Raw genomic sequence first — 12,865 nt, 5'->3', positions numbered from 1 at the left:
TCTTGGCTACCCACCAGAAACACAGAAAGGATGGAACCAGCCTGACTTCCCTTGAGAAGAACCTGGAGTGCTGCTACAGAGAAAGCTTGATGAACCAACACACACTGACAGCTAAATTGGAGGTTCACATACACAAAGAGGAAAAGTAACGAGTTTTCACTCCTATGAAGAAGCATGCGTAAATCTCAGCTTAAAAATCCATCCTTGGCAGAAAAGGGATGGAAGCCCTGTTTTAGATATCTAGAAAAGGAAAATGAGATAACTTAGTATTGCTTGAAATTAGTATCTCTTCTCACCATACACTTTTGAAAGAGCCCTTTTGAATATTATGAAATTCTGATTTCATTTGTTATTGCTGACATGCAAGTCAGCTCCAACTATATACAGTAGGACTTAAGATTTCCAAGTAGCTATGCATACAATTATGATGTTTGTGATGCAAAGTGGTTTCTTGTCACCAAGAGTTTAGTGAGACAATTTCCATGGGGGGGGGCAAAAAGGAGGGAAGCAAAATTGGAAGAGCACTGGCCAGTTTGGCACTGATAAAAATAACTATTGATCAGCTCAATTTGTTTCATTATTTCTGCTCCAGCTGACGCTTTTTCAAAGCCCTGATTCATATTACAAGCATCAAATATATCTCTGGTACATTCTTTTTTTCACAGTTTATGTGTTTAGTACACATACCCATGTCCATGCAGCAAACATACTTAAAAATGCAGAAAGCATACTATCAAATACAGATCTGTCTGATTGTAAACATGTTACATTTTCACTAGGCATGACTATCCTTTATAATCAAGGACTGACTTTCAAGCCTTTGCAAGTGCAATAAGAACTGATTTCTAAATGATTGACCTGTTAGGCCAGATGTGAAAGAATAAAATGTCCCATGAGACTTTTAGCTAGCAAACATGCATGTATTTTCTAGGAAGAACAAAGAAGTTCTTTGACTTCCTGGTTGGCACGCCAACCTATAAAATGTTAGGAAAATGGCATGTTATCATATATGTCTATAAATCAATTGTTACACTAAGACTTGCAAGCTAGTCCAGAAAACTGAAACAAGGGTGTTTTGTTCTCTTGATGGCTGCCCCAGGCAATTATATTCAAAGCTACACACTGAATTTAAATGCTAATTCATTTCAAGTTTAGATGGAAGATGGAAAACAGTGGCATGCTCTGAAGTGCTAGCAATGATGCTTGACTCTAGTTGGCTGCAGACTCTGATTGGCCAAGCAGAGGTTATGCCCAATCCCTGTTGTTTGAGATTTTTTATTTGGAGAAGTCTGGGGTTGACCCAGGGAATTTATGCATGCAAAGTATGTGCTCTGCCACTTAACTTCATTCTGCAATCTGTTTCCTTGGACATTAATACATTTCTATGTCTATAAATCTTTACTAATATAGCAGACAGAGTATAACATCAAAGGAGTACAATGAACCTTCCCACACATCTGATTTAGCCATATTTGGGAGTGGGCTACCCCAGATATTTCAGTGGGACTATTCAAAGTATAACTAACTCAAGATCGCACATAATATGCATTCCCCTACTTTCTCCCCATTAAGGTTTCACTGTTCAACTGTATCCCTTCCTATATTGCATCTATACAGATGTGTTACAATGGCCATTGAATGAAACTTCTCTTCCTTACCTCGCTAATGTGGTGGGTTAGATTCTAGGCCACCACCATAAAACAAATACAGGCAACCAACCATTCATGGTTTTAGAATATTTTTTAAAAAATCCAAAAAGCAAACCTTGATTTCTGCCGTTGTCATATGTATTTGTACTATATCATTTATAATGTTAAGACCTATTTATGTGAAACATTTTTGTGATTAATGTTACATTCCAAGGTGAGTCAGGGAGAAGTGGTGGATCTACCACATCTACAGCGCTGCACACTCACTTCAGCCAGAAAGTGGGAGGCTGTGTTCTTCCTAACAGCTATGTGAAGTAAATCTGTCTCCTGCTTCCAGGCTCGCATAAGTGAAGGCCCTGGTCCTGGAGCCACACTTGAGAGAAAAGGGTCTTGCGGAGTGGTGGGTCCTTGGTTCTTTTGTCAGTTACTGCCAGTAAAAAGCTACTGACAGTATCTCATGCCCACAGAGTTATCTGAAGTTGTGGTAGGGCCTTTGTAAAGAAAGAGACTTCCCACTAGTGGAATAGCACAACCACCTAATTCTAGCTATCTCCAGCATTTTAATCTAAAGTTTAGTAAAAATATTGTCTCACTGTTTAGTAATTCTGTAATTCTTGTTAGACATATAGGAGGTTTCTCTTCTTCCTTAGGTGTTTGTGATGTGGACCATCAGAATAAAGCTGGCTATACAGCAGTAATGATCACACCTCTAGCATCAGCAGAGACTGATGAAGAAATGGAAGTTGTCACAAAGCTGTTGAGAGAAGGCAATGTTAACATAAGGGCAAGTCAGGTATGTTAAAGTCTGTCACCACATTTTGTTTTTCAGGTATGGGTGCCATAAATTGATAATTTCACAATTATTTCTGTGAAATATCAAACTCTGTTAATCATAAAGCAAGAAAAGCCAGGGTTTTCGCGGCTATTCTCTTACTGAGAATAGGATCTCAACTGATCCCATTTTGATAGTAATAAATGGCAAATTCCACTGGCCTTGTTATTCATGAGCTAGATCAGTGTAGTAGGGATGGCAAATCTCAATGTCTCCCAGACCAGACAGACGTCAAGAACAATGATGCATTTTTTATCCGGTAGCTTTGAGACATTGAGACCCCCCCCCATGGCAAGAAATTGTGCAGTGTTTGCATGAAAACCATACAACCTTCGCCACAGAAAAGACTGCTTTCAGGCAGCCATTTTTGTGTTTCGTGAAAGACCTTTTTTACATATTAAACAACAAAACTGTGCAAAATCAGTAATGTTTACATAACAAAACCATGTATCTATTTGTTCCACAACATTGCTGTTTTTTATGTAAAAAAAATGAGGCTGGGAAAAATAAGTGTTAGTAAGTGTTATAACAGGTATAATGTGCCAGAAAACCATTGTCACTGTTCAACCCATAGTCACATTCTGTCTTGTAATGATCTATTATAATGTCATTTCATACTTGTGCAAGGTTTGTTGTGCAAACATTGGTTTGTTGTGCAACATTGTTTTCTCGGTAAAAATTGCAACACTGTTGCACAATAAAAATGTTGCATAAAATCAGCAATGCTGCACAAAAAAACCACATGGCTATTTTTGTGCAGCAGTGCTGATTTTGCACAAAATTTTTGTTGTGCATCTTTGCTGTTTTTATGTGGAAAATAGCAATATTGTACAGCAGTGTTGTACAATAAAACTATGTGTAGCTGCAGCTTCAGTAGGCTCAAGTTTCTTTTCCTGCTGTGTAATATTTAGATTGTACAGCCTTCAAACCAGCAAAGACTGCAGCCATGACATACAATGCATCGCCATGCCATTCAACCCACCCACTGTGGTCTGCTGTTCTTTTTTCTAATCTTCCTTTGTGGTAACAATGAAAAACAGTAGAATTGAAATATATCCACAATGTCCAGTCCTTTGACAGTGGGTTGAACAGAGACAGTGGGTTCCTGTCACACTACATTGTAACACTAGCTCTGCCTCCCCCCGCAGACTCTTCAGGGCTCTCTTGTGCCCTTTTTCACATCTCCTTTCTGGTTCTCATCCGGAATCACTATATTCCAATGCCTTCCTCCACCATTCAAATGGTTATCTACTCACCTTGGCTTTAGGCAACATCTTCCCTCCTGTCTCTCTTCCCCAAGAACCATATTTGAAATTGAATTTGTCACCATATCACCATACTCAGATGTTTTGCATTTCTATTGATATTCACACATGCAGTCATCGTTCAAAATCAGCAATGAAGGTCTGTTCCTAGGCCCTTCACTCCATGCATTTGATGAAGTATACTTAAGTCTATGAAAGCTTATACTGTACTACCAATTTGTTTCTTTCAGTTAGACTAGTCCAATAAAGTGGGCCATGGCCACTCCAGCACATTTTGCACCAGGGCTGCAACAACCGCAAATCCAGCCCTGATCTGGGCTGCCACTGTAGTCTTGAACCAGGCTGGCAAAAGGGACAGTATTTTACCTCTCCTTCTTGGCCCAGTTGTTTTACCAAGATGCAGCACTGGTACGGTTTTCTGCTGTCTTCGGGGCTAAATTCTACACCCCAAATGTGGCAGCAAACTGCGTCACTTGGCCCATCTGTTTTGGACATTAGTCTCAAAGGTGCTACAAGATCCCTTTGCGAACTGATGCAAACCAGCACAGCTATGCCTTTGAGCTTTTTTCCAAATGAGCTAATAGTTTAAAATCTAATTGTGCTGTAGCCAAGGTGTCTTGTATAGGATTATGCTAAAAGATTTTCATTCTTTCTGAAATGCTGCTAAATCCTTTCAGCTTAATTTATTTTTCTGCCTCAAGGAGGCTATATGTGATTGTCCTACAGAAGAGCGAGAAGTTTTCACTTCCTGTCATTCAACAAAATGTCTGCCATCAGTGCCCTTCAGATTCTTATTTCACTTTTGTAGGTTGGCTTTGTTAAAAATGAGGTGGGAATATAGATTTATTAAGGAACCAAATGTCACAAATTTTGCATTTCTTCCCTTTCACCATTTGATGGCATCTTTGTCTTAAAAGGGCTGTTGCTGGGTAGTGGTGCTATTTTGGAATATATGGAAAGCATAAAGAACAGCACACAAAAACTGATAACAACTCTTTTACTGGAACTTTCTAGGGAGGACAGACTGCCTTAATTCTGGGAGTGAGTCATGATAGAGAAGATATGGTGAAAGCCTTGCTGTCGTGTGGTGCTGATATAAACCTCCAGGATGATGCTGGTTTGTCACCATTGATGGTTGCTTCTCAGTATGGCAACATGGAGATAGTGAAGCTTCTCTTGGATGATCCAGCCTGTGATACTACATTAACTGACATGGTGAGTATGCACACCAGTATTCTGTGAAATGGGGCCTGATTCCCAGTTTTTGCTTGTGGAGCCTTATCTCTGAAATTCTATGAATTTTTATAACCCACTCAGCCATTCTGGCTCTCATTTTTCTAATGTACCAAACGCTATTTCCTAAATAGGATCACAGAATCATAGAATTGGAAGAGCCATCCAGTCCCACCTCCTGCCATGCAGGAATACACAATCAAAATGCTCTAGACAGATGGACACCCAGCCTTTGTTTGAAAACCTCCAAAAAAGGAGGCTCCATCACACTCTGGGGTGGCATGTCCTAGTGTCAAACAGCTCTTATTGTCAGGAAGGTCTTCTTAATGTTGAGGTGGAATCACTTTTCCTGTAGTTTGAAACCATTGCTTTATGACCTAGTCTCTGAAGCAGCAGAAAACAAGCCTGCTCTATTCTCAATAAGACAACCCTTCAAATATTTAAACATGGCTATCATGTCATCTCTTAATCGTCTCTTTCCCCGGACTAAACATACCCAGCTTCCTAAGCCACTCCTTGTACAGCATGGTTTCCAGACCTTTCACTATTTTGCCCTCCTCTGGACACTCTCCAGCCTGTCAGTATCCCTCTTGAATCGTGGTGCCCACAACTGGACACAGTATTCTATGTGAGTCTGACCAAAGCAAAATGTAGTGGCACTATTACTTCCCTGAGGCTAGACACTACACTCCTGTTGGTTCAGTCTAGGATCATATTGGATTGTTAAGGTGCTGCATCACACTCTGGATTTGTGTTTACCTTGTGGTCTAAGACTCCTAGATCCCTTTTCCATATACTGTTGTCAAGCCAGGTGTCACTCATCCAATATCTGTGCCTTTCATTTTTTTCTTCCCTAAGTGTAGTATCTTGTATTTCTTCCTGTTGACATTCATTTTGTTAGTTCTGGTCCAGCTCTCTAAACTACTAAGGTCATTTCAAATTCTGATCATGCCCTGTCCAATCCATTTTGAATACTGATCAACAGCTTGAATGACTCCTTTAAAGTTCAGAGTGAAACCTGGGATGCAGTTTCTGTTCATTTGTCTTGAGAGCCACCAACCAACTCTGGGTAAAATGTAGTTTTCAGACAAGTACCACAAGTAGACTAAATATACATCTCCCTTTGCAATTTGCTTTACATCACAGACAGGTAGGTTTACTTGTGCCAGTCAAAGCTAGAGAAAATGCTATAATTAATGAGCTCCAGATGAGCCTTATCATGGTTTGTCTCATAATGAAACTGTCTGTTTTTAAAGCAGACTTTTTAAGCCAAACAACTGTGAGCAAAGGCTATGAAGTTCCTTTAACTGCATGCACATGGATGCAGCTGGGAACCATCAACATCTCCCCTAAGAAAGGTTTTGTGTTTATTCTACATGAAATGGAAGGGCTGCTCTGTGAATGAGGAATCTGTTCTGTCCTTCTTAAGAGTTAGTCACACCAGGCTTTTCTCTGACTAAAAAAGCATTGATTCTAAAAATGCTATACTGTTGGGATTCATCTCTTTCCTGTTACACCTTGGGGAACTTTCCAGAATTGCAACATTCATTTTCACTAAAACCTTATCACACATGGGATTTGGGTTTGCCCACTCAGGAGCTCCTCCAAGATGTTATCCCCACCCCCTTTCTCATTTTGGCTTCATTTGGCCATTTCCTTTAAGGTTGTCCCCACTTTTCATGAGTTGTTCCCGTGGCTTTTAAATTTAAGCCAGGAAAACTCAAGACACCCCTTTTTGCAGTCACAATTCCCACTGTTCAATTCCTGTTTCAGTCTCCCATACACACACACACACACACACACACACAGAGAGAGAGAGAGAGAGAGAGAGATACCCCCTACAAAAATATAAATGAAAATAGTTTTATATTTTAAAAGGCATGTGTTTGGTCACAAGTACAGAAGAATAAAAGCCCTCTGCCTTTTTTTTCTTTTGCCTTCTTGGCTTCTCTGATAAACCCCAGGTTTTTTTTTTTGGGGGGGGGGGGCAGTCATTTGTCATTGGATATTTTTTTTCTATAGGCAAAACAGTTTAAAAGTTTTTCATTTACTTTGCCAACTCAAGTTGAAAGGAAATCAAATTGAGATTTCCAGCCCTTCTCCTTCTCACCTGATTATTGGAGGTATATTGAAGTTTCCCAGTACAAGAATGTAAGCAAAGGGCACACTCTTAAGCCACACTCAAAAACCACAGAACACCACCTGACCAGCCAAAATTGTAATTAAGTAGAGTTGATCTTTTGGACTAGTACATACATTCCGCCCCACACCCTCAGAACTTCTGGGCAGCAATTACTTAGGGTTCCAGGGGCCAAATTCTCCTCTACAACGAGGAGGACATACTCCATCGTTGCCCCGACCCTTTGGAACATGCTGCCCACAGAGCTCCGCTCGGCCACCTCCCTGGCTCAGTTTAGAAGGGACTTAAAAACCCTTCTATTTCGAACTGCATTCCCCGAGTGAAGTCCTAGATGGCCTTCCTCCCTATGTTATCGGCAAGATGGATGGCTGACCGGGGTTTTTTAAGTTGTTTTTAATATGCATATTGTATGTATTGTTTTTATTATGTTGTTCACCGCCCTGATCAATGGAAGGGCGGTATATAAATAAAATTTTTATTATTATTATTATTAGAAATTGTAGCAGAACAGTAGTGGAAAAGGAGGTTATTAACAGTGTTTCATGTTTGTAAAAGAAACACTTTACAATTTTCCAAATGGTCTTCTATCAGGAGCACAACAGAAGAGGAACGACATGTTATTATTGTTATTAACCTTTATTTATGAAGCGCTGTAAATTTACACAGCGCTGTACATGCAATCTTTTTAGTTAGACGATTCCCTGCCCTCGGGCTTACAATCTAAAAAGACATGACACAGAAGGAGAAGGGAGTGGTGGAGAGAAAGGGTAAGAGGTCCAGTAGTTCCTCTCTACCTCCGAGGCCTGGACCAAGGCAGATGGACTGGAGGGAGGGCGAGGCTTCATAATGGATGGTTAATCATTTTCCAGGGAAAATACATGCTCTCAAGTAGGATAATACATATACAGTACATAGCAATACAGGAAATGGTTCAATAAAGAGGCACCACAAGAACATCAAATAGTAAGCGACAATTATGCAATGCCTGGGAACGCTTCTCTGAACAGGATGGTTTTCAACTCCGTTTTGAAGCTGGTAAAAGAAGTGATGGCTCTTGCTTGTGGGGGAAGAAGGTTCCAGGAGTGAGGGGCAGCGAGTGAAAAGGGGCGAATCCGGGATGGGGCAGAGGAAATCCTGGGCTGAGACAGCAGACCTTGACTACTAGAACGGAGGGCCCGAGTGCTAAGGTGAGGATAAAGAAGGTCTGATAAGTAAGGAGGGGCCAGTCCATGGAGGGCTTTAAACGTGGACAGCAGGAGCTTATTCTGAATGCAGAAAGGGAGGGGGAGCCAGTGAAGGGATGCCAACACAGGAGAGATGTGGTCAGCGCGGTGGGTGGAAGTGATAATGCGTGCAGCTGAATGCTGAACAGAGATTAAAGGACGGAGGTGAGAAAGAGGAAGCCCAGCCAGGAGGACGTTACAGTAATCAAGTCGTGAGACCACTAGGGCATGGACCAGGATCTTGGCAGTAGAGGCGGAGAGATATGGTCGGATTTTGGCAATATTGTATAAAAAGAATCTACAAGCCTTGGCTGTGGTCTGGATCTGAGGGATACACAACAGAGAAGAATCAAAGATAAAACCAAGACTGCGGGCTTGCTGGACTGGTTGAATAGAAATGTTGTCCACAGAGACAGGAAAGGAATGTTGAAGGATGGGCTTAGGAGGAAAGACAAGAAGCTCCGTCTTGGACATGTTGAGCTTCAAACGCCTATGGCACATCCACTGCGAGACAGCTGTGAGGCAAGACAAAACTTGCTGTTCAAGCCTTGGAGAAAGGTCAGGGGCGGAAAGATACAGCTGGGTGTCATCGGCATACAGATGGTAGGAAAAACCAAAAGAGCTGATGAGTTTACCTAAGGACAGTGTGTAGAGAGAAAACAGAAGGAGACCCAGAACAGAGCCCTGGGGAACTCCAACAGATAAGGGAACAGGAGATGAAGTCTGACCACCTGCAACTACTGCAAAAGATCTGCCAGACAAGTAAGATCTAAACCAGTCGAGAACAGAGTCTGAGAACCCAAGATCAGAGAGGATATCAACTAGAAGACAGTGATCAACGGTGTCAAAGGCTGCAGACAGATCAAGAAGGATGAGAACAGAGTAAAGGCCATTAGCCTTGGCCTGTAAAAGGTCATTCGAGATCTTGGTGAGAGCTGTCTCTGTAGAATGCCTTGGGCGGAAGCCAGACTGAAAGGGATTGAGGATGGAATTGGCTTCAAGAAACTCAAGACAACGCGAATAGACAACCCGTTCCAAAACCTTAGAAAGAAAGGGAAGAAGAGAAATCGGACGATAGCTAGACAAGGAGGAGGGGTCAAGAGAAGGTTTTTTCAGAATTGGGGAAATGAGAGCATGTTTGAAGTCCGACGGGAAGGAGCCTGTAGAGAGAGAGAGATTGAAGATATGGAGAAGCGAGGGCAGGAAGGAGGGAGCTATAGAGATTAGAAGACGAGTAGAAATTGGATCAAGAGAGCAAGTTGCAGGTTTGGCAGAGTTCAGAAGTGTAGAGAGTTCATCCAAAGAAGCAGGAGGAAACACAGAAAATTTGTTAGGCGAAGGCGATAGAAGATTAAGAGCAGAAAAAGAATCAGGAGGGACTATCTCAGAGCGAATAGTGGTAATCTTAGAGATGAAATAGTTAGCAAAGTCATTAGGAGAGAATGATGAAGAGACAGGAGGAGAGGGAGGTTTAAGCAAAGTGTTGAAGGTGGAGAACAAACGCTGCGGGCTCCTCTCATTGGCGGAGATCAATGATTTGTAATAATTCTGTTTTGCCATAGAGAGGGCCCGTGAGAAGGAAGAAAGAACAAATTTGAAATGGATAAAATCAGCCCACTCTTTGGACTTTCTCCAAAGACGTTCGGCCACTCTAGAGCAGGACCGGAGAAACTTAATGTTGGGGGTAAGCCAGGGCTGAGGCCTAGTCTTAGAGGAAGAAGTGCGTACAGAGACAGGGGCAAAATGGTCGAGAGTCGAGGAAAGAGTAGAGTTAAATAAAGACATTGCTGAATCAGCAGAATCCCCGAGATTTAGGGAAGAGAGAGATGAATCCAGGATCAGACCAAGATGGTTAGAGTCAACAGATTGAAGATCACGAAAATGGCATTGAACAGTATGACAAGGAGGTGGAGTATAACTGAGAGCAAAGGAGATTAAATGATGGTCAGATAGTGGAAAGTCAAGTGCCAGGTAGTCAGAAATGGCACAGTTTGCAGCAAGAACCAGGTCAAGACAGTGACCAAGAGAATGAGTTGAAGAGTTGGAGTGTGGCTGGAGGCCAAAAGAAGCTAGCAGAGAGTTAAAGCGAGATGTTGTAGGGTTATTGAAATCATCAATGTGGATATTGAAGTCACCTAGGATCAAAGTGGGGACTGAATCTGAAAGAAAGAATGTCAGCCATGATTCAAAGTCTGAGAGGAACTGGGTGGCAGAGCCAGGAGGGCGATAAATAACTGTGACCCGGAACTGTACAGGAGAAAAGAGTCTGATAGGATGATACTCAAAGGAAGAGAAATGATAGCTGGGGGGAAAAGATAGAACTTGAAACTGGCAGGAATTAGATAGCAAGATACCAACCCCTCCTCCTTGACCCTCAGGGCGGCTTGTGTGGGTGAAGGAGAGACCACCAAAAGAAAGGGCAGAGGGGGTTGTAGTATCATGGGCTGGGAGCCAGGTTTCAGTGAGAGCAAGGAGATTAAGGGATTTGGAGAGAAAAAGGTCGTGGATTGCTGTTGCTTTAGGGGCAGCAGAGCGGCAGTTCCAGAGGGAACAGAGGAAGGGAAGCAGGGAGACAGGGAGAGGCCGAATGGGGATCAGGTTAGGAGAAATGTGGCGAGCCATGAGAAGGATGGGGTTCGCAGAGAAAAGAAAGAGGTGTAGCTGGCTCTCTAACTGAGGTGATAAAGGAGTTTGAGGGGTTTACAATAAAAGGTCAACAATAACAACAATAACAATAATAACGAAAACAATAATAATATTGCCAGGTCAGACATGTGATAAGCCCTAGTCAAAGTTGCTGTTATCCTGCTGTACTTGCAATTTACCTGCCTCATGTGATAAGCTCCTTTGTCAAAGACTCTGTTTTTGCAAAAATGTAATTGATTTGATGATCTGTGGTTTGAGAAAAACAGGGTCAATAAAGTCAGTTTTTAACTTGTATGTTTGTTTGTTGTTGTTTTTTGTTCTGTTTTTTAAATATTGCATTGAATTTAATACTTTTTTAAGGAGGGGAGGGTACCAGGGATTTTATATGTCTTATATTTTTAACTTTGTTAGCCGCCCCGATTGTTCTCAGAGGGGTGGGATACAAATAAAATTTTATTATTATTATTATTATTATTATTATTATTAAAATATATTACTCTGCATTACTTCAGATATATCTATTCTATAATGCTGCTCCTGAAAGTCGTTGATTCTTAACTGCGACCAAGTTTCACCAAACAGACTGAGCCTTTGCTTCTTCATAGCACGTCCTTCATTGTTATTCTTCTTGTCGGAATCCCTTCTTCTTTAGCAGCATGTAAAGCTTTAGATATGAGTTTGCTCTCTGGGAATGTAGAGGGACCAAGATTACTGGCATCATAATAATAATCTCCTTTTGTTTCTCCGTTGTAGGCTGGAAATTCTGCTTTGTCCATGGCTTTGAAATCTGCCCACGTTGAAATTGCAGAGATCCTCCAGGCCCACAAACAGCACAGTCGGCCTCTGAATACATAAAAAGAAATGGGAAAGCATATCTGCAGAAATGAGAAATTGATATCAAAAGACTCATTCTTTCAGCCAGCTCTGCAACCAATTTGTATGCCAGTGATTGTAGCTGATAACTGCTGATGTATCTACGTAGGGAAAGGAGGAATCATGTCAGCTATTTGAATACATTCCAGATAGATGAGTAACTCCCTTAGGTCTGCTTTTATGGTCTTAATCTATACTTATTAGCACAAATGATGCTTAGATTATTGCATTGCCTTTACTAATATTCATTGTACTTTCAGAAATCGCCTCGTGTCTTCTTAAACTGTAGCAGCTTTGAGCTTATTTTTGATTTCTCAAAGCATAACTCTTGGATAAGCACAGAGAAGCTCCTTACTAGGTTCTGAGCAAAGTTGTTTTCCAGACACTCAATAGCTATATAAGGGTAAAGAGCTTTCAAATATGATAGTAAAACAACCAAGCTATGCCAGGTTCAGTGAAGATATACGTAGTGTGGGATGATTTTGAGATACGTAAAGCACAAGGTTACCTGATGCCAAGATAAAACTATAGATGCCTTTATGATGGGTAAACTCTCTTTTAATTCCCTTATTTCTTACTGGCTCTGGTACTGTACAATTCTGATCAGTCCTGAGAACCCACAGATATTTTTTGTGAAAGGGAATCTAGAAAGTACCCATCCTTCTTTCTACCACACAAGAGCAGAAGGGACAAGGGAAAACCACTAGTGCAATAGCATTGATTGGTGCTGCCAGGCTAAAGTAACAGAGCATGATCCCAGTATTGTTCTAAGGGCCTTAAGTGGTACCAGTTGCACTAAGACTCATACCTAGGAGCCTAACCAGACATTACTAGAGACTGGACTGGATCACAGAAGGGGCTTGGATCTGATAAAAGTTTCCCCTATATTCTTCAGCACCACCTCACTGTTCCAGATGTTCTCCCAGTTTTTTGGAACGGCGTATAGTAGTGTGTCTGTAACAGTGAAGATGTAAACATTTCCATTCTACAAGCTGAATTTTGTT

General features: G+C 41.4%; 1 protein-coding gene across 1 annotated transcript in view; it reads left to right on the top strand.

The window, feature by feature from the left end:
* KANK4 (KN motif and ankyrin repeat domains 4) overlaps nt 1-12,043 on the top strand; it is a 37,613-nt gene extending 25,570 nt beyond the window's left edge. The window contains exons 8-10 of the mRNA XM_089515303.1: nt 2,300-2,442; nt 4,761-4,961; nt 11,742-12,043. Of these exons, the coding sequence (XP_089371429.1) occupies nt 2,300-2,442; nt 4,761-4,961; nt 11,742-11,843 (446 nt within the window). The 3' untranslated portion in view covers nt 11,844-12,043. The remainder of the gene's footprint in view (nt 1-2,299; nt 2,443-4,760; nt 4,962-11,741) is intronic.
* The last annotated feature ends 822 nt before the right edge of the window (nt 12,044-12,865 follow it).

The sequence above is a fragment of the Sceloporus occidentalis genome, unplaced genomic scaffold (genome assembly GCF_023333645.1).
Source record: "Sceloporus occidentalis isolate IW3139 unplaced genomic scaffold, rSceOcc1.0.p SCAF_3, whole genome shotgun sequence".
In the NCBI taxonomy this organism is placed as follows: domain Eukaryota; kingdom Metazoa; phylum Chordata; class Lepidosauria; order Squamata; family Phrynosomatidae; genus Sceloporus; species Sceloporus occidentalis.
Note: the sequence above shows the minus strand (reverse complement) of the source record. Positions and strands in the feature narration are given on the sequence as shown.